The sequence below is a fragment of the Siphateles boraxobius genome, unplaced genomic scaffold, assembly GCF_051911475.1.
Source record: "Siphateles boraxobius isolate OS27281-9 unplaced genomic scaffold, OSU_SipBor_1 41, whole genome shotgun sequence".
Lineage (NCBI taxonomy): Eukaryota > Metazoa > Chordata > Actinopteri > Cypriniformes > Leuciscidae > Siphateles > Siphateles boraxobius.
In genome coordinates this window covers 25,646,084-25,671,202 of record NW_027509042.1, presented here as the reverse complement: position 1 = coordinate 25,671,202, position 25,119 = coordinate 25,646,084, and the positions used below count along the sequence as shown (strand labels likewise).

The window sequence follows — 25,119 nt, the reverse complement described above, 5'->3', positions numbered from 1 at the left end:
TGTGGAGCTCTCGGCATCTCGAAAACGCCACGCTGATATTGATCCTCGTTTTAGTTCTCCTTTTGTCCCAAAGTGGGCTTGCCATAGTCCATAATGTTTGAACGAAACAACAACAGCGTGCCGCTAGACGTTACGCACTAGGCAGTTGACCACCTCTGTTGCCATGGTTACTATGGCAGTACAAGCGGAAACCAGGGATAATGTGGATATTACGTCATTGACAGGCGACAAGTGAACGGACGGACACTTTTTAAAATTGTGAATTTCTCTGAATTTACAAATTCTTGGAAACATTTAGGATAATGGAAGTACACCATTAAAAGAAATGTGTTAGACTGTGCAAGTGGTTTTTGGATATTTTGATACAAAATTCTTACATATTTTACCTTTCTGTGTATATAGAGGTCTATGTTTGAATTAATATTTTGGTGCCCATACAGACGAGCCACAGCTGCCTACATGTGTTCACACACTATCACCTGCAAATTCCATGAGAAAACAGCATAATTAAGTCATAAAAAAGCCCTATGAATATTTAAATAATGCTAATTTAACAGTTCCCTCCAGTGCTACCATTTCCAAACACTCAAGATTTCCCCTCTGCTAGTCACATCCGTCAGCTCTCTTTTCCATGCATTATAATTTATTTTCTTTCATGCACCTTTAAACACTCCACCTCTGTGTCCCACAGCTCAGGCTGACATTTCCTGTGTCACACTGTTTTTTAGTTCCTTTTCTAGAATTCGCTTGCAGCATGGGAGCCACTATACTTTAACAGCATAAATTGCTTAATGAAATTGAAGTAAACGTGCATTGACCTCTGTAGACATGCTAAAGTTCTGTCACAGAATGCAGAATCCATATGCGGACATCCTTGCCTCAACTAACTATGGTGGAGTGTTTATGGTCATGTTTTCAGTCTAGTTTAAGGGTGTTTCTTACTTTTAAAATGGTCTATTAGATTTGTTCACCCTTTTTTCAGATTCACACTTTAATTCTTAAAATGTGAAAATATCATATCTAAACCTAAACAATTTCAATATTTATTGTGTGAAACTGATTTATATTTTTTTTTTACACCAAAAAAACACTAATTTAATTGTGGCATAATATTTTAAAAAATCCACTAGTAAAGCTTTTTTTTTAAACTAGTGTTCTTGGTTATCAAAGAGATAACATTGTCAGTAAAGAACATGATTAAAAGTAGGAGACATGTGTAAAGAAACAGACATATTAAGCTAAATATCACTTGTTAATAATACATTTATGATTAAATATTTCCAATCATGCTTTCATTTTGTCAAATTATGTAAAAAATATACATTGAAATTATCTCCATGATAGAATGTATTTAAACACAATATGATATTACATATTGTCGGTTATGATATTATGAGATGTGGTGTAAGTTGCACTGTGATAGAAATGACTGGTTCAACTTGAAATTCCTCCACATTCTCCAGTGATACTTGTAAGTACACTGATGGATGTTGTTACTATTTTTTCCCCCTCCAGGATTCGTTGATGAATAGAAAGTTCAATAGAAAAGCATTTATTTGAAATAGATTATTTTTTTTGTAACAATGTAAATGTCTTTTCTGTCATGTCGATCAATTTAAAGGGATGGTCCACCGAAAAATGAAAATTCTGCCATCATTTACTCACTCTCATGTCGTTCCAAACCTGTTTTTCTTTATTTCTAAACCTGACCATTGACTCCCAATGCATGGACGAAAATGAATAGAATAAAGAAATGCATACAGGTTTGAATGATAGGAGGAAATGAAGGAATTTAAATTTTTCGGTGGACTATCTATTTAATGCATCCAATAAAATAATAAAATAATTAATTTCTATTAAAAAAAATTACTGACCCAAGACTAGTAATAATGAAAAATGCCCATAGTGTAAGAAACACCCTTCTAAAGAACCATTATGATTTTTTCACTATGCTACCAATCAATGTTTTTCTGTGTTCTGGTGCATTGTTATTCCTCCAGCTCCCTCTAGTGTTCAATGTTCAATGATGCTTCCTAATTTTTATGGAATGATTGGCTTATACTACCCAAATATTTATTTTTTTCAGTCGTGTGATGACATATAGGGAACATGGTGCTTGGGTGGTAAAGGCACACTTGCAGAAGGAGCCCGAAGGACACATTATCAGTGTCAGGTAACTGCTTTTTTTCTCCCACATAATTTAAATCACTTCATCATAGAACTTGCTCTCTTTTTGTAGTCTTTTCATAATTAGGTTCCCCTCTCTTTTAGTGTGAATGGGGATGTGCGGTTTTTTGATCCACGGATGCCAGAATCAATCAACATCTTGCAGACAGTGAAAGGACTGACAGCTTTGGACATCCATCCACAGGCAAACCTGTTCGCTTGGTGAGAGATGCACATGCACCTTTATAACGTTACATCATCCATACAATCAGTTCCATTGTGCAAAAATATTGCTATTTAGAAAAAAACTTGACTAAAGTTATTAATAATTCTGCTTGTAACATCACATATGTAGTTCATTTTTAAGGTCAGTTTATTTAAAGTGCCCCATTATGGTTTTTCGAATATACCCTTTCATCCAATGTGTAATTAGTTGTTTGTGAATGTAAATGTTCTGCAAAGTTACGTTGAAAGTGCACGATAAATAAAGTTATTGTCTCCCGAAAGAAAGAATCGACTCTAAACTGCCAATACGAGTTGTTTTTTATTTGAATCCTACTGCTTTACGGTTTTACGTCACTAGAAGATACGTTTGCATAATGCCCACCTGTTGTACGTTGTTCGTCCACGAACAACTTTACCAGCCCTAAGCACGTCGTTTTACTGACGACTGCTTCTCAAAATTCTGAGTTCAACGCGGGATTCGCAAAGCGCTTGCTCTAGAAAGATGGGTCAGTACCCAGTATATTTTGACTAACTTGCACCTCAGAATCACAACCTGTAAGTATGAATAATTTGATGATGAATTTTTACCGGGTGTTCAAAATACTTAGTTTTGTGTTTTATATTGTGTAAGTTTCCAGCTAACCGGCTAAACCACGTTATTACTGTCTTACTGAAATACTTCTGCTAATCAGCTGTGGGCCACTTTTACCTAAAACTGCATCTATTAAAGGTGCTGTAGGCAGGCGCAGATTAATGCACAGGCTTACATAGGCTGCAGCCTAGGGCCCCACGTGTTCAGGGAGCCTCGTATTGGCCAGACAATTTTTTTTTTTTTTTACTTAAGTGCGAACCAGGCACGGCACGGCGCCGGGATTCCAGTTTGGATGGGCCAGACGCCCAGACCAATTGTGAACGTTAAATTAAAAACGTTATCTAATCACTGTTTAACCTCATACAAATTACTGACCAATATACTGTTAAATTATCTGTGACTATACATAATATAGATTTTAATAGCTTGATGCTCTTTAAATATTTTGTTGCATTGTAAAAAGGTTTCGGTGCATAGGACAGACCGATCCCTCTCCGTGGACGTGAATTGATTATCCATTCAGCTGCTGCTGGTCAAATCATGTCAATCATTTTCATTTACGTCACTGCTATTGCTGGACGGCATAGTGGCAGAATGGCTGAAAGAAAGCATGAAAGTGGAGCACAAAAACGTAAATTACTAAAGTTAAGAGAACAACGGGACCAAGATATATTGAAAAAAAATCCTAAATTTATATGATATTTCAAAGCTGCTGAATCTTCATCCAGTCAAAGACAAGATCCACCACAGACTGCCGGAACGGAGCTAGCTGAAACGCCTGCAGCTAGCTCATCATGTCATCGGTAATATTTCAGGGAATTTGGGGAGTTATTCCACAATGCAGTGTTTCCTCTATGCTTATTTTATTGTGGCGGTGCGCAATGGCAAAATTTCTTCCGCCTCGCTTTTTATTTTTGTCAAAATGTTCGGTTTCTTCCGAGCCGACTATTAAACGAACAGCTCGCGGGGACGATTTGGGTGCTAGGCGTCTTCAGGGCTATCATCCACTCGCGAGGCAGAGGCGCTGAGAGGCAGAGGCGCTCGCGCCCTCCTAGCAACGGCGATTCGGGTTCGTGCTTAAAAACGTCACTGCGTCCGCGGGAGATGGCTTTAAAAAACGCAGACACCAACATCAAGAAATAAGTAACTATGGCTAACATTACAAGAAACATCAAGGCTCGAAATCAAAACCATTTTGGTCGCATATGCTCCTGAAATATAATCTGTGCGACCTACTGTAAAAGTATATTAGGGCGCTGACTACTACGCGAAATTTAAAAGGCTGATTTGACGTTTACTTGACTGACAGGACAGCTGTTTCGGTGGTTGCCTAGCAACATAAAAAACGCAGCGCACTGCTCGTTCTGTGTTATCGAACCTGAACAACGCGTGTGTTCGTCTCCATAAGAAGATGAAACAAACGCTGACAGATTACTTTTGTAAGCCGTCACCTAAAGAGGTGGAACACACCAATGCCGATGGTGAGAATTTTTTATTTTTTTATTATTAATATTAATACATAGCTTATTTAGTTTTATATAGCAATGATTAATATCATCAACTGCTGGCTAAACTATCCATCATCTGCTGGAACATTTATGGATGTACAAGACCAAAACAAACCAATTATGTGGCTATTTAATATGCACGTGAATGACGCAATCTTTATGTTCACCTCTTCATTCTTGATGATGCTGGTTGTATTCTGGCCCTCATGACCTCTGAGTCTGACCTAGGACTAGGTATAAATTAAGTAAATTTGCACAATGATATGCTATTAGGCCTAGACCTTATTTGTTAGGTCAAGTGCAAGACAGCAACAGCAAGTGATGAGAGTTGAAATGTGAAGGTATTTTGTTGCTTTGATGTTTATAGTTACATTTGTTTTGGGGCTGTGGTGGCAGATAATAATATCTGATATTCTTTAGACTTACACCTCTGTTTTGGTTGTACTGCCAGTGTTTCTTGATCATAATTAAATGGTTGATTCTAAGCACTGAGCCTTGTTTGTATTTGTGGTTTGTTTGTAATGTTCAATTTTTCATTTTACCTACGAGGTGTGGTGGTAATTATCTTACTGTTGTGGTCCACCACTTGAAGGAATGTAAAGAAAACACTGTAGTGTTAGCTGTCTCAATGTGTGTGTATGCCAGTTCACCGTAGTTGCGTATGGACCATATATGGCACTAAATACATTTTTAGTGTGTTGGGGGGCTTACACAAAGAGCAGCCTAGGGGCCCCTGACAACCTTAATCCGCCCCTGGCTGTAGGAAATCTGTGAAAATGCTAACTTGAGCCTGATAGCAGTAAAAGCGTACGTCCCACCCTCCCTACAAATCGCCATCCAAAGCCACGCCTCCTGAAAGCATGAACGCGCACAGCCAAGAAGACCGAAAACAATGTTACTGCAATACCAATATCATGTGTCATTCACCGGTGAGAAAACTTTATAGTACAGTTAGTAACACTACAATACCAAACGTAAACAAAATCTTAAAAACAGAATTAGATGCAGCAAGTTTTCGGTTGATTAGCTAGCGAAACTTGTCAGTGTGTAATAAAATTTCTTGCATGAGAGGGTGTCCACGATGAGAGTCTGCTTGGCTCCGATGAAGATATATAGATCGTAGATCCTTTGCCAGTGCCACTTGTCGGTTCAGAAGGAAAGTTAGGTTGTTGCTGTTTTCCTGCCATTCTCGCTCTGTCTGCACAGTGTACATGAACGGGCTGATGACTTATTATGTCTACGTGAACATCCTGCGCAGTGGTATGCAAACACGTTGACTGACAGGGAACACATGCAATAGGACCGCTCGGACCGAACACAACGATTGAACGAATATTTTATGGTCCTACGCCTTCCACAGACAACATATATTCATAAAAAATGAATTTAGACCACTTAACAGAGTGAATGCTATCAGGATATGAGGAGGCTTTTTAACCAGCATACTGTATGGCACCTTTAATGCAGATTGTAGCGTTATACATTTCTGCAGCAGTCTTTCGCGTGTCTTAGTCACCAAAATGATTAACTTATTCACGGGAGAAAAATCAGATAGACCACCATCGTCCCTTTCGTCTGGGAACAACAGACTGTTTTTTTTATTTTTGCGCATGCTCATAACATACATAGTGGACGCAGGCACGCACGTTTAAATGACGTCACTGCATAGACTATTTAACATGACTCTGCCACTTATATTGTTAAATATGCTTAACACAGATTGTCTGTCATTCTTACTACTTTGAGGATAAAGGATGGAGAAAGATTTGTTTTACAAGCGTTTATTACATCAGTCATTCATGTTAGTGCTGGGCGAACATATGCACCGTTATTGATACAGTTAATACAGTTCCCGCATGTGCACCACAATAAATTAGAAATATACACATCGGTTTGTTGATTTACATACACTTGGTAATGCGGATGGTGATGAATTACAGTTGAAACATCTCATAATGTACCTCAAACTGAGTATCACTCAGAAAGGTCTTGCTCAAGTCGTCCTTGTGATGGAGGTTCGGTTTGAATAACTAGTTCTTCCAATGTTCCGTCATCGGACTTGCGCTCAGATTACTAGCTACTGTCATTACAGTTCAATCGCTGAGCTGTAGGAAGCCTCCGGACAGAGATGACGTTCAGTTATGGTAATGGGTGTGTAGCTTCCAACAGTCGCTGTTTACGGTAGATCAATAACAACATGCTGGGCCTTCTGGCCAATCAGAGAAGAGTAGGCTCTCAGAAAGGAGGGGTTAGAGAGACTGATTCATCCATCGAGTCGTTCCAGAATCATTGAAAAATTGAGAAAATAAAACTGTTTTTTGACTTTTGATGCATGTAAACCTTTTGTAGGAGACCTCCAAAACAAAATTAGGAGCCTTTAAAATAGCATAATAGAGGCATTCTAAAGAAACAGTACTCATTTCACTTTGTCATTGTCATGTCCATGATATAATTCAGTCCTGAAATGCTTGTAACTCATTTAATCCCTTTTTTATCTAATTTTCTGACTCTCTCTCTCTAGTGGCTCTATGAATCAGTTTATAGCTGTGTATAACTCCAATGGGGATGTGATCAGCAACATCAAATACTATGATGGTTTCATGGGGCAGAGAATCGGAGCCATCAGCTGCCTGGCCTTCCACCCTTACTGGGTAAGACACGTTTCTCAATGAAGACCTTGTCCCTTATTTCTATAAGCTGTTTTTTCTATAAGCTGCAGTGTTGGGAAAGCTATTTTAAACTGTAAGCTGTCAAGCTTTAAATTACACTTAAAAAGTAGTTAAACTAGAGTCAAGCTACTGTGCTAACCTGCTGCGCAGCAGTAACCAGACAGACTTCAGACAATGCCTTTGAATAAGCTTTAATCACAGCCATAAGGGACCTCGTATAAATCACAGAGAATCCCACCAGCAAAAGGAATACAACAGTTTATATAGGATAGGTACATAGCAAAGGTAGCATGACTTTTTACTCATCACGTAATTGTTCTCTAATACGATTGGTTATACAGATGTGCAAATTCAGCTACCTCTCCCTTCTTTGGCAAAGCAAATTTCACTTTTTTGATTACTCGGCTCATTACAAGTCATGGGGTTAAAGACAAGCCACAGTTGATCCACAGTTTTTATCTGTACATATATATATATATATATATATATATATATATATATATATATATATATATATATATATATATATATATACTGGCACCTAATTTAAATTTAAAGATGAACTGAGGTTTTTTTTTTCCAATGTTTTACCTCTCAAGAAATATATAGTACTTTTTACCAGTGTTCAAAATTATGTTCTTGCTCAAGATAAAAAAGCTGTTTTATTCTACAGAAGGGCTCCTTCCTCATGGTGACAACCATGCTGAAATCACATGACCAACTAAATATGTTTTTATTCCTACATTTTGAACAATGAGCACATAATTAAAGGCAATTATAAAATATAGCAATCATAGCAAATCAAATAATGAGGTAAACTTAAGAATATTAATAGAGGAGAAAAGAAAATGTACACATAGGTATAACAGCATCTTGATAAGCAAAAAGCACACATGCTGTAGATTATAAATCAGTCAGTCAAATAACACATTTAAGGCTTTTTGGAAGATATGGAAGACCAACCAAATACTACTTATTTTAAATCAGTAATGCCTCCCATTATTATTTATATACAGTGCAATCAATGCAAGCAGTTTTTACTTTTCCATTTATCCTCGTGATATATTGACAGATGACAATATAAGGTAAGACCACTGTAGTATTGGCCAACAAAACAAAAATAATTTCTATGGTAACACTGTAATAGAAAATAAAAACTTTACATATATAATCCTCTTCTTTTTCTCCACCTCAGCCTCACCTGGCCGTGGGCAGTAATGACTACTACATGTCCATCTACTCTGCAGAGAAGAGACTCAGATAACATCATGACCTCTCACCTTTGACCCTTGCTGCCCCCCGGATGTGAATTACTTGCTGTACATATGCAACAACCATGATGAATGTCTAAAGAAGGTTGCTGAACCCACACATGACTATATTAGTATCATTATTATTATTATTATTATTCTCAAGATAATTCTCATTATGGATTTATTGATTGTACACTTGGGTGTGCAGAGGAGTGTATATTATTAAAATTGCATATAAAGATCTTAAAACTTTATGGTTCGGCCGATGCTGGCCGGGTTTGACTGTCTTGGAACTGTTAACCTCATGCAAAGCCTTTGAGTCTGATAGATCGACCTGAAGACAAGAGACTATGAAGATGAAAAACTTCCAGAAGCTGGGTGTTCCAGGCTGACTGTTGAAGGCCTGTTGCTCAGTGGGTTCTCTCTGAAACTACATTGCCTCATCATATCTCTGCTGAAGTACAGTTGGATCTGCTCTTCTTCTAGTGTGAAGAAATAGCAAACCGATGCAGGACTCCTGCTCGCCAGTCACAACCTTCCCTGCACATCCCTGCTTAACATGTTCACACACGGTGCCAAACCCCCAACACTTTTTTGGACTGTATGTACACAGATGCTGCATTACACCTCAACACACATGACTGATCTTAAAGCATTGGACACGGACAATAGGGACTACCATTCATTTGCATACACACTAAGCAAAGGTTCTTAAAAATAAGCTCAAATAATCAGGATGTAGATTTGTTGACAGAAATGTAAAGATAAGAAGACAGAGTAAGTTTTTGGTACCTGGGCATTACAATAACATCAAGCTTGCATTCAAGAGTCATATGTAACCGTTTTGTACTCTCTGTACACACACAGCCCCCTATTTGAAAATTATGCCAGAGCTTCAGTTTTAATTTGCTCGTCCTTCATGCTGGAAATGTCACACTACCTACTTTTGCAGCGCCAAACCTTTTGTACTCTTGGTCATCATCGCCTTCATCATTTACCCCTCCCCATCTTCTGAGCAGACTGCTCTTTCCAGAGGTTCTTCTGGAAACTCATTTGGTCATAAAAATCAAATAGGATCTCCATTGTTATTTTTCCTCAATGAAAAATGAGTGCAGTTGACAGAACAGAAAACGGACTATTTCATATTTTTAGCCTATCATGATGTTGCAGTTTGTTTGACCTGATCTGTTTCCACTTTCACTTTCCCTGTCACTCCATGAATGTCTAATCTCTTAGTTAAACATTGAGCAGGGGTTTTCAATCCTGGTGCTGTGGACTCAATGCTCTGCACATTTTATGTCTCCTTTATTTATCACACGTGATTCATATCATCAGCTCATTAGGTGCTAGATCTATGAACTGAATATAAGATAAGAGAGACATACAAAATGTGCAGAGCGGTGGGTCCCCAGGACCAAGATTGAAAACCACTGGCATAGTGGCACAGCATTATGTGGAATCAAATACAAGTATCATGTCTTTCTTATAGTAGCACTCTATGTACTTTATGTACTCATGAAGTCTGATTTTGTTCTGTGCAGCTGATAGCTTTAATCTCACAACCTTTATCAGTTTGCTCAAGAATGATAATAAAACGTTTTGCTAAAACCCTATATAGGGGTAGTTCACCTAAATACGAAAATGTTATCATTTACTCAACTGCATGTCACCCAAACCTGCATGACCTTTGTGGGACACAAAGGAGATGTTGATCAAAGTGTCCAAACTGCTTTTTTTTCTCTCTCTCTCGTTCTCATTCAGTGAAAGTGGATGGGAACCAGTAATTTTAACATTAAAAAGTCACACAGGTTTGTCTAAATGTTTGGGTAAATATTTTTTTTTTTTTTTTTTTGTGAACTATCCGTAAAGTACAGCAGAAAAATCGGATGGAGCTTTTTTAATATTTAGTGTTTGACATTTTTAGAGTACATAATGTGAATAAAAGCTTTTAACAGTGCTAAAGTAAGATTTGTAAGGGACTTTGAGTTGCTGATACATTTAACCAATCAATAAAACTAGAAGGGTTGAGGATCAGGGTGGAAATGTATTTTTGTAAAAGATCTGATCAAAGTGTTTTGTTTTTTTCCCTTTCACATCCTAGTAAAAATGTCTGTAAGCATATCTGAACTTTTATTGTGAGGTGACTGGTGGAAACAGACCTGGCTCAAATACTGAGAAATACTTGTATAGCTTTTAGACATTTTCCTTTGGGGCAATCATGTCACTATCAAATTACACTTCTTTAGGGAAATTTAATTAATGTCTTCAAATCAAATTATAGATAAATGAAAGAAAATTTTTATTCTTGTACATTTTGAAGCTCCTTGATTAGTTGAATTAACACTAGTCCTGAATCTGTTGTTCTGTCTAGTGAGATGGTGAAGGTAAAACATCCTTGTGTGTAGTGTCCATCAACTCTAGCACCCTGATTTTCTGACACGTCACTGATGGTGTGAAATGATGTCTGACAGATATTTTTAATTCTTACCTTCCTAAAATCCAGTTCTTGGAATGTGTTTGAATTTATGTTATTAATTTTGTAACTGTTTTATTTTTTTGTAATATCTGTATGTAAAAATTTTAACCAGATAAGGTTTTATTTTTTCATCTTTTAATCTCTTTTCGTTTTTTTTTTTTTATTTTATTTTTTTTTTTGGTTTTTTTACTTGTATTTCATGGTATGGCTGCCATTCTCTTGCTGTGTTTGCATTAATCCCTGAAGGCTAAGAGAAAGCACATTTGTCCTTCACCTTTCCCCAGGACCTTTAGTCTCTTGTTGGATTCCTTGCCCCTTTTGGACATTTGTTTTCATTGAAAGGATAATTTGGTTTTGCACTTAAATCAGTGGATTTGTATGTGATTTGTGCCGGTATATTCCCATCAGAATATACCGTTTTTCAGCACGCTGTGGGGAGTTGTGGATGTACTCTGGCATCATCAAACTGGAAATTACTGCTCTACTAATCCTGCTTTGGGTTTTAAAATTTTAAAGTAAAATAATTGAAATGAATTGAACAATCAGGGGTTTTCCATGGGTGTAGACTGCTTTTTCTCCATGGTTTAAAAGACGAGAAGAAAGCATTCGAATAAACCAGTTACATAAATGTACAGTTTGATTTATTTGTCTCTTTGCTTTGCTTGTTTCTGTCATACTTTTATCCAGGTCCTCTTAATGTTGGCAGTTTTTATTTGTTAGTTGACAAATGTCCATAAACTTTATGTGTGTGTGTGTGTGTGTGTGTGTGTGTGTGTGTGTGTGTGTGTGTGTGTGTGTGTGTGTGTGTGTGTGTGTGTGTGTGTGTTAACCGTTGATATGTTAAATTAATTATTATTACTGTATAACCAAATATACTATATTGACTATAAACACTAGTAAAAAATATATATTTATTTAAAAACAAAACATTTGTTTACTAGAACAAAAGCAATTGTCATTCTTGTGATGCAGATACTTTTATATCTTAAATGTGCTGCTGCTTTGTGTCCACAAAAGTATAACTGTATGCACTGTTTGTTCTGATCATTACAGGAAGACTGAAAGCCAGACATAGTTTCATAGTTAAAACAGGAGTCTAGCAGTTCGGTTGTTTTTTTATAATTTGCCTGTTTTCGCCATTCTGGGAGGCTCTGCTGGTTCACGATTGGATATGGAAGTCTCTGTGTTTACCTGAAGAGTACTGACACAGGTTCACTTCCACCTCTTGTCCATTGCTCCAGCCTCCTGCCTCATCAGAGAGATGCAAATCTAGCCAGAGTGAACATTCCAGCTCCTGGCCTCACTTCCTCAGGAAGCAACACTCACTTCCTGTGAAATTAAGAGCACGGAGGCTGTATGAAGTGATAACCAGGCAGAAGTGAAAAACTACATACACAGCTCCTCCTTTCAGTCCCAATTCACTTTGTCCCATAACGAAACACACATACACACAAACTGGTTGAAGTGCTCAGCCATGCAGGTGAAGATCCAGCCGTCTCTAAGGATGGGCACCATTCTCCTCCTCTTTCTCTTCACCTGTAAGGACACCTTTTATTTCTAGTCTCTCAATTCTGCTTTAAATGGATACTGCAGTTGATTGGATATGAATTTGTCTTGATTTTTGTCTTGATTTGTTTTTGTTTTTATTTCATTAAATTTTTTTAAATCACCCTCTTCAACGACATCTGAAATCAGCAGAGGAAGCCTGTGCAGGTCTGTAAGCTGCTCATTTCTCTGCCTTGTTATTCTTTTTCAGAATGTTATAATCATTAACAGTGGAATTTTACTGTGGAAAGTAGTTGTTTTCGGTTTTAATTTAATTGTAATAAGGATTTTGAATATTTTTTTACCACAGATTTATTAATACCAATAAAATCCTTATTATTTGGACTAAGGATTTTTGTTATGCTTTGTGGTACTGTACTACTCCGTGCTGTTTGTTTTTTGAAAACATGTCCATGTGTATTGTCACATGCCCTGGTTCTAGAAATTAGCGGGAAGTGAGGCATGAGAACTTAGGTCGTGTGATTTGACGCATTGTTCTCTTTTGGCATGATGCTCTTACAGCTAAATAGTATAAGTTTGAATCCAAATCACATAATGTCACCATAGTTGATGGAGCTATATATACTGTAGAAGTTTTAGCTCCTTTTAACTATGCTTTGCCAGCTTATGTGGAACTACCATGTTCGTTTATTTAATCTTGCAGTGCAATACGTACACTTATTAGAAATAGATTTTTTCCCCAAAATAAGTTTAAACTTAACTAATTTGTCTGATGATAACCTTTTGAAATAGCAAGTATGTATGTATATTTTTTATGGCTTCATAGAGAACAACATGAAATATCGACTTTTAAAATGTCATTCATCACACCACAGGACCAGTAAACTGAACTAGAAAAAATTAACTGTTGAAGTAGTAAAGAATAAAAAGAAATTGTGACCAAATTAATCACTTACATTTAAATACATATTCTTTCCCTTATAAAGAATATCAAATTTAAAACTAAAATCTAGATGTTGAATGTCCATGTCCATTTGTGAAGTAGCCAAATATGTTAATGTCTCTCTATTATTGAGGACATCAATATAATTATTATACATACAGGTTTGATGGTATTATTATAAAAAGATGTGACCATAATAAAAAAATTATTAATATCCATATACAAAATTATTCAACCCCCAACATTTGTAGAGAATCCTTTAGTCTTGGTTCCATCTAGATTTGGATGTATACTTGGGACCCTTGTCCTGGAAAGTCTTATGATCCAGTGAACCTTCAGTTTATGAATTAAAGGCATCATAATATTTTCCAAAATGGCTTGATACTTCAAAGAATCCATAACGCCGGTCACATGATCCAGATATAAACTTCCTCCAGCAACAAAGCCTCCCAATAACAAGACTGACCCACATTCATGTTTGACCCTGTGGATGGTGTTCTTTTAGTCATAAGGCATGCCTTTTTATGAACCAGACATGCTGATCCATGGGTCCAAAAAAAATTGTCTCATCACTCCAAACAATCTACCAAGAACTACACAGTCCTATCCAAATTCCTTTTAGCATGTTCACTCCCTTTTATGTTCTTTTGTTCAAGAGTGGCTTTCGTCGATGTGTCAATGTTTGTTTTGGGTTCTTTTTATAGTCTGCACTGATTTTTTCCCCCCTTCCATTCAACAGGTCATCTTGGAAATTGACGGTTTTTTTCACAGCTGCTCTGATCTTGATGCCTTTGATTGTATTCCCCTTGATTAAATTGAGCTTTTTCTTCCATGTGCTGGAAGGTTTGCTATGGTAATGGTAAACTATAAGCTAATTAAGTGTCGTTATAGAGTTCCCAAAAGCTTGATACTGGTTTAATTTTTTTTTTTTAAATTAGCTACTTTACCATACTAGCAGTGCTCGAAGTGGGGCGGCACTTCTACATTTTACTCTTAAGCGTACCTGCACTTTTTCTTGCGTACCGATACTTCTCGCATGTAGCCGGTACTCTACCACTGACAGAAAAAGTGTCAGTGTCGAGCCCGTTTCACATATACTCCGTTTGCAGTGCGTATGTGCTGCATATTTTTTCCGCACCCGTATTAACAGGTTAGAATGTTCACACTGCACGCGGATGCGCTCCGGCGATCCGTTCCAGGAGCGGTGTGTAGCCTTTACAGCAGTGCAGAGATCGTTTCCACACCGAGTCTATTTCTGCTGTGCTGCACGTGCTGAATTAAAGTTACAGCGCATGGTTCGTGGTCAAAATGAACACAGATTTACATGAAAATATAATAATCTTACCATAAATGCATTTAATTAAATAAAATGTATAGTATCTCACCATAAATGTATTTTTGGACTTGCAGACTTGAAGGAGTTCGGTTTTCTCACACACACACACACACACACACACACACACACACACACACACACACACACACACACACACACACACACACACACACACACACAAAGACATACACATAGACACACACACGCGCGCGCGCGCACGCACAAACACGCACACACACACACACACACACACACACACACACGACTTGTTTAAATACATTTATGTTGTTAATAAATAACAATAAATTGTTGTTGTTGTACCAGCAATATCTCCAAGTTTTGTTTTTCACAGTAGAAAAATTGTATGATTTGCCAGTGCAAGAGAGTACCGGCACCTTCTCCCCCCCACTTCAAGCACTGCATACTAGTAAGAGATTTAAAAACAGCAATATTGGAAAGGGTTTGAATAAATATGGCATAATGAAAAACAATATCCTAAAACACACAAATATTACATTTAACATTCAATTTTGGTTACACTATTTCAATAGTCATTTTAGACATTGTACTAACTATAAGTAACTTTTCAACTACATGTCAACTAACTGTCATTAGAATATTAGTAGGCTGTGGTAGACTGTCAGTAGACTGTTAGGTTAGGGTTAGGTGTTAGGGTTCGTGTTAGGAGAACATGTTGACTTGTAGTTGCTAAGTTACTTATAGTCAGTAGAATATCTGTTGGGGGACCAACAAAATAAAGTGTTAGCAGATATTAAGCAGACAGTCAACTAATACTCTAATGACAGTTGACATGAAGCTGCAAAGTTACTTATAGTTAGTTGAATGTCTAAAGTGGACTATCGAAATAAAGTGTTACCTTAACTTTTAATGTGCCACTAAAGTGTTATATTACTTTTTTATTAACTGGATCTTTAGAACACATTACATTTGTAACAGTCTCTGTGGGGTTGAATAATTTGAATTAAATGGGTGTGGGCAGAGGTTTCTAAAATAGTTCTAATCCCAAGAGATGAAACCCTTGAAATATGTTTAACTATTTTCCTTCCTGCCCTAATGTTGATATCCCCTGGGCACCGCTATCAAAAGGGAGATAGATAATAAGACTTCTCTGTCCTCCATGTTTGCTTCCCTCATAAGGGTATCAAACACTGTGCTGAATAAACCAAAAATATGCTACGAACAATAGACTCATGATATGAGTCCATGGGTAAAATGGCTTTTTTTTCTCCTTAGAGTTCCTCATAAAAAGCGTGGAACTTATTATTCAGCCCAGGAATGAAGTTCAAAGAGGTACAGATGTGTTACTGATATGCAAGGCAGAAGTCAGCCACATCGCAGGGTCTCAACTCATCTATAAATACACATTCTACAAAGATTATCACCTGTTAAATACTGACCAGACCAATGCTACGGACTCCTTCTACTCTATACCAGATGCCAGAGTGGCCCACTCTGGGAAATACAAATGTACTGTTGAAAGTGGGAAGCAAAAGAAGAAGAGCAGTGCCAAAGACCTGACAGTGAAAGGTAGAGTAACACATGAGTTCAATGTCTAGAAGATTCTTGTTCTTGAATCCTAATATCAGCTGATGTGTCTGCAGGTCTTCTGGCCCCAGTCCTAACAGTGGATAAACTGAGATTGACAGAAGGAGATGATGTTACTGCTGTCTGTACAGCAGAGGGAGAAACAGGTTTTTTGACGTTTTTCTTTAGAGATGGACCAGAGGAACTCTACCAGCAGGCCACCGATAGTCACAAAGTTGAGCAGAAGCTGACCCTTGATAAGGGAACTGTGAATATGTTTTGCTACTATTCCATTAATCTGGGTATCACAGCAGAAAGATCTAGCAACAGTAATGTGATTAGTGTTGATATTGAAGGTAGGAAGGTTTATGTTTATTAATGGATTATTAATAGGTTTAATGGATTTGTTCATCCTGGAATTAAGTTTAAATATGTACACATTCTGTTCCAATTTAGAGCTGGGGATCAAACCTGATATTACAGTCATGCCATCAACAAATATCACTGAAGGAGATAACATAACCTTCAGCTGCAGTATGAATATGACTCACAAGAGAAATTCAGAACACAGAATCATTTTCAGCCATGGACATACTATGCTTAGTTCGAACATGATACATGGAAATTATACTACGCTTGCTAAGGCTAATGACTCTGGAGAATATGAGTGCATTTCAATCCTCGGTGTTGTTCATAAATCATCCTCTTTGATTATCACTGTAAAAGGTGAGAGATATTGAATGTTTATCGATGTTATTTCATAATGTATTTCTAGTGAAATTTCACCTAAATAATGTATTAACAGAGAATTTTTGATTAGTACATTTGTTTAGAAGCATGCAGTGACCATGAGCTGTCATTATGCCAAAAGCACAAAAATATCACCATAAAAGAACTATTGGCCAATGCGACTTTTATGTTACTGTATATTACAAGTCTTCGGAATATCACATCTTAGATTATGCATTTTAGAACTTGTTTGCTTCCACACTTTGCTTCTTGTTTGGTCAAAAAATATATCCTCTTTTAATAATGACTTGCATATTTTTGCCTCAGAGATTTTCTCTATACCTTTCCTGGCCATTCATCCTACTGAGGTATTTGAAGGAGAAAACTTCACCATTACATGCCAAATCAGCAGCCTTACCTCAAGAATTCAAAAGAAGGATATCAAGTATTCAATATTTAGAGACGAAACATTTGTAATAAATGATAACAGATACAGTGGCACTGCAGGCAAAGCAACTAATGGGAAATACGTGTGTAAGGCTGAAGCCAATAGGATTACCAAAGAGAGCTCGATGCTGATGTTAGCAGCAAAAGGTAGGCAGTGCCAATCAACTCTGTCTTGAAAACTAAACAAAAAATCTGATCAATATAAAAGTATTAATTAACCATTGTTTCTCTTAAGTGCTTGTTTCAAAGCCAGCGATCACAGTTGATGGTCCTGTTATCGTGGATAAGCCATTTTGGATCCGTTGCCACTCTGAGAATGGAAGTCTGCCAATTATCTACTCTCTGAAGAGAAACAACTTAATTCTAAACTGGATCAATGTGTCTCGCTTTCAAGAGAAGGCTCGTTTCTTAGCCTTAATATCAACTCCTTCAGACATTAGTAGTTACTTGTGTGAAGCAGAGAATAATGGTCAAGTCTCAATCAAGATGAGTGAAAGGCTACATGTGACTGTAATAGGTGAGTTCATTGTAAAGATATCTGTGTTTAGCGTCGATTTGTTTTCATTTCAACCCAATTTGACTCTGAAAAACTGAAAATATCCTTTTTACCTTTAAGTTTTACTTTTACTTTTAAACTTACTTTTACCTAAAGTTACCTAAATAACTTTATAAATGATGGCTATTGCAATCCTGCAGAAATCTAAACTTTTTTTTCGTTCTGCGTGTGCATATTCAAATGTTACTGACTATAGTTTTGTGTTATTTATATGTCATTTTTTAAATTTTAACAGTTTTTCAGGATTCTATAAGAAAAGTTTTGGTCCAGTGTGTCATAGTATACTGTAATTGTATTTATGTGGTTTAATGCAGTGGTTCTCAACAGTTTGTGTTCTCTTTGAACCTAATATTCAAAGGGCCCTCCATATAGGCTAAAATATTTTTGATATTTGTTCCATAATTATGACACTGCTTGTTTTAAAACTAACAGGAATGTGGAGTATAAGTTGATATATTAAATAATTAACCATAATTCATTTTTTTTTATTCCTGAATTTTCAAGGACTGTATGTTCTTCTATAAAAAACAATTATTATTGTTATTGAAATTTCTTGATTTAGAATACAGTTAGATCATTATTATATGTTAATAATAATTTGTTAATTTAAATGTTTAATTTAAGTCATATTGTTGGCTGATGCCCCCCCTGTTGGCCCCGGGCCCCTGGTTGAGACCCACTGATTTCATGTTATGTCACTTAGTAAAAGCAATGGCCTATAATTAAATTTTGTTTTGCAGACTGAGTTCAGTTTTCTCTTGTCTTTAGTTCCAGTAGGGAAGCCCTTACTGACAGTCCTTCCAGTTCCTGAAAACATTGAAGAAGGCAATGATGTGACCCTGATATGTGGCATTACAAAAGGCTCTCCACCAATCAGTTTTAGGTTTTATGGCAGCAATCACACAGCAATTCACACCACTACAGTTCAGAGTAATTCATCCTCATTTGTCCTGAGTACAGTGAAAAGAAAAAACAGTGGAAACTACTACTGCGAGGCTTTTAACACGGCAGGCATGTCGAGCAGGAGTGACATTGTCAAGGTCGAAGGTGAGCATTATCTTTCTTCAACGTACAGAGTTTAATTTGTTCTTTCTGTTTCACATTTTCGAATAAATTCCTAAACATTTGCTGCTTTAGGATTTTCATCAAATCAATAGTCAATTCTATGAAATGACATCAAGACTCAATACATAAAATAATACAATATTATTAGTTCTTTCCTAAATAATATAATTATTGTGTATGCAGTTTTTTTTAATTAGAATGCATTACAATACATTGGTTCATTCTTAAAAACATTTTAAAAATATGTTGTTTTTTTGCAGAGAGTATGAAGTTAAATCTCACCAATTTTTTAGAACATGTTCTGTGTGCAATACCTGTTTTTTTTTTCCTCCTACCTCTCCTAAAGCAACACAGCAACTCTGGTATATGACCCCCTTTAAGAATATAAAGTATAGGGCCATAAAAAAAAAACAGTAGCATATTTACTCCAGAAACTAACTCTACGAACATGGTAACCATTGATAGATGGCCCTCTTAACCTTTATGGTAGACTAAGGAGAAAATTCAACGCAACTTTGAGGGGACCAAGCCAAACATGATTATGTATTTCTGCTCAGCTAGCAACACTGGACATCAACTTCACGGCATACGCTAATGCCTTTTCATATACTGTCTTTCTATGTATAACAGTTCCATCTAATAACGTATTAGACAGGACTGTTAGACAGATCGTAAACTAGAGAAACACAGAGAATGAGAGCACTACTGTATGTGCTGAAGCTCTGGCTGGCGTTCTCAGCGCCGTCAAAATAAAAAGTCACAACAACAAGCGCGGCTTATGTCACTTCAGAGTTCGTACTGACGGTGCGAATGCAACCAGGAAAATGTTCCTAAGGGAACCATTAGTTTTCGGGGGACCACCCTGGTGGCTAGTTCCTAGAACTAAGTTCCTATTTTGGGTTATTTTCCAAGTCTTCTGAAGCCATGCAATATGTTGTTGTTGTTGTTGTTTTTGTGAAGAACAGACTGAAATAAAAATGGATATTCAATAAAAATTTTGCTTGACAGCCATGGACAACTTTCAATTTTATTGTATGAAAAAAAAAATGCATCTTGGACATTTTGCTACTAAAAACCCCTTCTGCGTTCCACGGAAGAAAAAAAGTCATACAAGTTACGAACGACATGTAGATGGTGACAAAATTGTAACTTATGGATGACCTGTTCCTTCAAAGTAACCAAATATTTCTTTAAAATCTTAAAGGTAATAAAGAAAGTCCACATTATTTGTTGACTAGTCATATTCTGATATGTCTCTTTATACCTGTCCTCCCTGTAGTGAGCCTGGCAATGTGGAAAAAGGCTTTGATTGCTGTGTTCTGCATGCTGTTAGTGGCGCTGCTGGTCCTTTTCATCGTGATGCGCTACAAGGCCAAGCGAGGTAGAGAGACCTACAGCCCCCCTGCATTACAAGCTGCCCACATGTCTGATCTGTGAACAAAACTCCCTTTTCAACTTTTCTCTCTGTCACAGGTAAAAGAGAGATGGCTGCCAAACTGTCAGTGTGAGTTGACTGGCTTATTAGTTGGTCTTGAGTTGACGGCATTAGAGGGACAAGATTAGGGGGGTTTGTGTTATTATATAGTTATCTATACCATATATCTATCTAATAGCAACTATGCTGACCATGTCTGTACAAGTCATTTGGTCCGAAACAGACAAATCTGTTTTAAAAGGAATCCTAGTTTATTTTATCCATAGACAACAAAGAAGGTTAGGCAGTGGAGAATATTTAATGAGTACTTTTGATTTTTCTCTCACCAATCCTCAGAAAGCCTGCAAGTCCTAAATCAGATGACTCTCTAACCCTGAGTCTCAATCATGACCCCCATTATAATGCCCACACAGGTAGTCTCTTTATATTTTTTATTTGTTTCTCACTCATCATCATGCACTCCATTTATTCTTTCACTCTTTTTCGCTGTTAGTCTATGTTGTGGTCATTCACCTTTTTATACCAAAACTCTTGCAACACCGACAAATCCTTCCTTGAAATATAATACTTTATATTGAGTCCTTTTATGATTAGACACCAAACTGTGGGTCATTTGATGGAAGGTCTTTCTATAGTTTTTGGTCATGCCAAACTGGTTCCAAAAGGTTTTTTTTTTACCGACGCCATAGACAAACTCTTTTATAGTTCTCCAAAAGAACCTTTCAGTGAACAGTTCTTTAAATAACCTATTTTCTTATTGTAAAGGACATTTTAAAATCTAAACAACATTTGTTCCACTATAAAGATGTTTTAGTCATTTTTAACCTTTTGTAATGGAAAGGTTCAATGTAAGTTAATGCTTCTTCATGGAACCAAAGCACTTTTATTTTTAAGAGTGTGGGATGAGCGAGCTCATCTCAAGTCAGTAGTGAAAAACTGACACTACTGTGTGGAACAGATTCAAGTTGATTCTTTGTTAATCTGTCCACACACTTACAGAGTGCCCTCCCCACTTTCTTCTTGTTAAAGAGCAACTTCATTGTTTCAGAGCATATGCTGTTCGGTGAAAAACACACATCCTTTTCATGAGTCAAGAGGACAGACCAGGAGTATTCAGGCTTTGCTATCTGTCTTTACATAACTTATGCAAGTGTTAATCTATGACCATTACGTTTCCACTAAATGTTACTGTACTAAGACACTGTGCGCGCTAGCAAACTCACTTTCTAATTCCACACCCAGATCTACACTTTGATGACTTGTTGGGCAAGGTGACCTATGGGACATGAGATCTCCACAATTAAGGGAAACTGTTTTGAAAAACAAGAGACCAAGTCAATATCTAAATGTTCAATTTGTCATCAAATTGTGTCATTTTTTGATGCTGGCAACTAAAGTATTACAATCAACTTCTCCATCTTCTCCTAACAACAGGAGAAAAATATTTAACTCACCTTTATCATATAAGTTTGGCTCATCATTCATCTTAACAGAATCTGTATTATCTGTTCACCGTGTGCTTTTTCTCTGATTTAACTGCTTTGCTTATATGTGTATGTTTTTGCTTCCATCATCATATGTTTGTTAATAGATGTTGTTTGTTTTATTTTATACTAAAAGTGTCTGTGTTAATGCATTATTTACTTTATATAATTGTGTGTATGTGTTTAGTTGGTACATAAATTCAGATTTTTATTTTATTTTAAATCTAATAAAATGCTTTATTTGGAATTTCCTTATTGAAAGATTGTCAATGTCTGATTTTCTCCAGTCTGTCTTTTTTAACATATTTGAATGAGATATAAAGCGGGTATCATTTAATAAGTCTGAATTTTGATCTTTGCTAAAGATAGTTTTTTTTTTGTTTGTTTTTAAAGATCCATCAAAACCTTCGGTTTAAATCACATTTTGAATGGCAACTTTGCATAGGCATTTATTTAATGTACAATTTCCTGCTTTTGTATTTGTCTGGTCTATTGCACAGTCACTAGTGTCCAGACCAAACAATTTAGATCAGATGCAATGTCTCTAAAAGCTGGCCAAAGGCCTTGGAAATACAGTGATTGTTGCTAAAGTGGAAACATTGTAGATGGACAAAACAAACTGTTCCTGTTTAGGGAAATGCCACTGACTAATCCTAAAACGTGTTTAACATGCTCAAAAGTGAGCTTATAGATTTGGTGAGAAATCAGGGCAAATCTAAATTTGAACTCTGTTAAAGTGTGTGTGTGTGTGCGCGTGCGTGCGTGCGTTCATTAAGTCGTTCCTAACACCTCAGATGACTTAATTATCTAAAATCTGAAAATAACATATTTGGGTAAAGTTTGGGATAAGAATGAATGTACTTCAACTAATTTGATTTCAGCTGAGACCGGTGGCTTGTAAATGACCTTGGCTGATGCACTCTTTTTGCTGTGTTTCAGTGGAGGTGAATAACAAAGAGAGTGTTTGGAGTGAAAGACCTCCAGGTACATCACCAATCAAGTAATAATTTGAATGCCGGTTCTCATGCACTGTCCAAACTACTAGCATTTTTCTTGCAGCATATACTGTACCTGAATTCTTGAAATCTCTCAACTACTTGATTTTGTTCATTTTTGTCTTATTTTTTTTTCTACCAGATGTAGCTGATCAGGACAGCCTACAGTCACCAAATGAAGTTGACGTAGAGTACACAGAGGTGGTTCATCCTCAACCTGTAGATCCTATACAAAGTAAGTTCAACCTTTTAAAATTATATCCATCTCTTTTTATCTCCTCTCGCTCCTCTTGCCTTTAAAGAGGAAGATTATGATTTCTTGCCATACATGAGCTGATTAGAGAAAAGCCACTTCCTGGGTAGGGTCTAACCATCCAAATTGTTAATTACATTTAATTACAGAGACATCTTATAAACAGGAAAGCCCATACTAATTAGGTTCCTACTTACTCCAATAGCCACTTACTTATCCAGAATTACAGTTAGCATTTGATTCTTTACACAATTTAAAAATTTCTTAAAAGAATATATTAGAAGAAAGAATTAAAGCAGAAGAAAATACTACTTTTGTTGTAATTGTTATTATTATCATCATTATTTCTTTTTTTTTTAAATGCATCTTAAACCCTCATATTATTTTGTTCTTTAGTTCCTTTGAGAAAAGGCACAGAGACTGTATACAGTGAGCTTCAGACCTCTCAAGGTACAACCAGCTTAGAGAGCACATACACACACACAAATTACACAAATAAATATGTAATGCAAACAGTGGGTTGTGTTGAAATGGCTCTCTTTTTCTAATGATATTTCTGATCATTTATACAGGGGCTCCTGAGAATATTAGCCATGTAAGTTCACTTCTTTCAATTCTCAGAAGCCAGTGGATTGCCCGTTGTCCGCAAATATTTTCCCTCCTGCTGTCTGATCTTTAAACAAAAAATCAGGAAGTATCCTATGTCTCAGTGTGTTCGAACTTCAAACAGATAAGAAAATATAATGTTAAAAATATGTTTATTGTTTGACAAACAGTGAACAGTGCTTTCCGTTGTTTTCAAACGACTCAAAATCAAACATTACTTCAACAAGTGTGCATAACATTTATGGTCAAAGGGGAATCTGGGACTTACTAACACATTAATTTTATAAGTAATATCTTACATGTGTCATTAGCATGACACATCCCTGCACTTGACCACTAAATGTGATCTTGGTTTTCTTCAGTATCATAATGTCATGTGGGATGATGTAACATACTCACATAGAGGACTGAATGTGTGTGTTTTGTAAACTCTGTCTGTGGTATAAGTGAAGAGGGAAGCACCGGGCTGTGGTTTCCTCTTGAACAGAGGGCCAGAATTTACAGAGAGCGGTCACACACACAGTGACCTTATAAACGCTGTGAAAGGCAAGAGAAAAGGAAGACAAAGTACATCTAAGCTGTTAGCTAAATTGACATCAACCAAAATGTCTTTGTTTTTTTATTATTATTATTAAATTCCATACTAATTATTAATCTTTTTCACCTCTTCTTCTTATGTGTGCATCTTTGGTAGACTGTGGATTACCAGCAGAGTTAAGCATGTAAAGGGTGACAAGTGAGAAATGTATCTTTTTGAGGATGTTACTAACATGAACAAACACCAATTTTCATTTAATCTGATTTCTGAAAGTGATGACATCTCATCAATCAATTTCGTGCTTGTGTTTTTGTAGCAAAGCCTGTTAGAATATGCTGAACTCAACCATGATCTTCCTGAACCAGTGGACTAGCAGAAGTCAGTCACCTCAAGCATCCCTCACATCACTCTGGAATACTGTTGCCTGTGTTCCATCAATCTCTTCTATCCTTCAAACATATTGTCCTAAAAACGCTAATTTAATCATGTATCTTCCTTTCATCTAATGTGTTTGATTGTTTGTCCTGTTTTTTACAATGCTATACTGTGTGTATAGTCGGTACTTAAACCATGCTTTTCACAAGGTTGTTTTGAGTTATCACATTTTTAATAAAGTAAAATTATTTGTGTATTAATTATTTATTACTCTGTGTGATAAATAACTTGTTACTTTAATACCTCAGTAAATTGTCTCTATTAAGTTCTGGATCAGTTTTCTTCCACCCTGTGTCACACACTAAATTGGATGATGTGACTCCAACTGCTCCAGCAGTTAGTTGGTAATCTCCCCAC

At 36.5% G+C, this 25,119-nt stretch overlaps 2 protein-coding genes across 12 annotated transcripts in view; both read left to right on the top strand.

Moving 5' to 3' along the window:
- rptor (regulatory associated protein of MTOR, complex 1) overlaps window positions 1–11,517 on the top strand; it is a 389,484-nt gene extending 377,967 nt beyond the window's left edge. For all 7 annotated transcript variants that reach the window (XM_077199050.1, XM_077199052.1, XM_077199048.1 and 4 more), the window contains 4 exons: window positions 2,087–2,173; window positions 2,272–2,388; window positions 7,013–7,142; window positions 8,356–11,517. In XM_077199050.1, the coding sequence (XP_077055165.1) occupies window positions 2,087–2,173; window positions 2,272–2,388; window positions 7,013–7,142; window positions 8,356–8,424 (403 nt within the window). In that variant the 3' untranslated portion in view covers window positions 8,425–11,517. The remainder of the gene's footprint in view (window positions 1–2,086; window positions 2,174–2,271; window positions 2,389–7,012; window positions 7,143–8,355) is intronic.
- A 750-nt stretch (window positions 11,518–12,267) lies between these two features.
- On the top strand, window positions 12,268–24,962 carry pecam1b (platelet and endothelial cell adhesion molecule 1b). Of its 5 annotated transcripts, XM_077198985.1 has the most exons (16): window positions 12,269–12,427; window positions 12,585–12,602; window positions 15,929–16,222; window positions 16,297–16,575; window positions 16,676–16,945; window positions 17,276–17,542; window positions 17,631–17,912; window positions 18,720–18,998; window positions 20,296–20,397; window positions 20,490–20,520; window positions 20,788–20,864; window positions 22,875–22,919; window positions 23,073–23,165; window positions 23,580–23,633; window positions 23,756–23,778; window positions 24,644–24,962. In XM_077198985.1, the coding sequence occupies exons 1-16, from the start codon at window positions 12,364–12,366 to the stop codon at window positions 24,698–24,700; spliced, it is 2,235 nt and encodes a 744-aa protein (XP_077055100.1). In that variant the 5' UTR covers window positions 12,269–12,363; the 3' UTR covers window positions 24,701–24,962. The 5 variants fall into 5 exon arrangements, with proteins under 5 accessions (XP_077055102.1, XP_077055104.1, XP_077055100.1 ...); XM_077198988.1 differs by lacking the exons at window positions 20,490–20,520; window positions 20,788–20,864 and having other exon boundaries at window positions 15,929–15,985; window positions 16,130–16,222; XM_077198986.1 differs by lacking the exons at window positions 20,490–20,520; window positions 20,788–20,864.
- Window positions 24,963–25,119: the final 157 nt, after the last annotated feature.

What these genes read in the sequence shown, in the direction of transcription:
- pecam1b (XM_077198985.1), top strand. Translation starts at nt 12,364, where the DNA reads ATGCAGGTGAAGATCCAGCCGTCTCTAAGGATGGGCACCATTCTCCTC. An exon ending in CAAAGACCTGACAGTGAAAG is followed by an intron (nt 16,223 to 16,296) that starts GTAGAGTAACAC and finishes ATGTGTCTGCAG; the next exon opens with GTCTTCTGGCCCCAGTCCTA. An exon ending in GCTGATGTTAGCAGCAAAAG is followed by an intron (nt 17,543 to 17,630) that starts GTAGGCAGTGCC and finishes GTTTCTCTTAAG; the next exon opens with TGCTTGTTTCAAAGCCAGCG.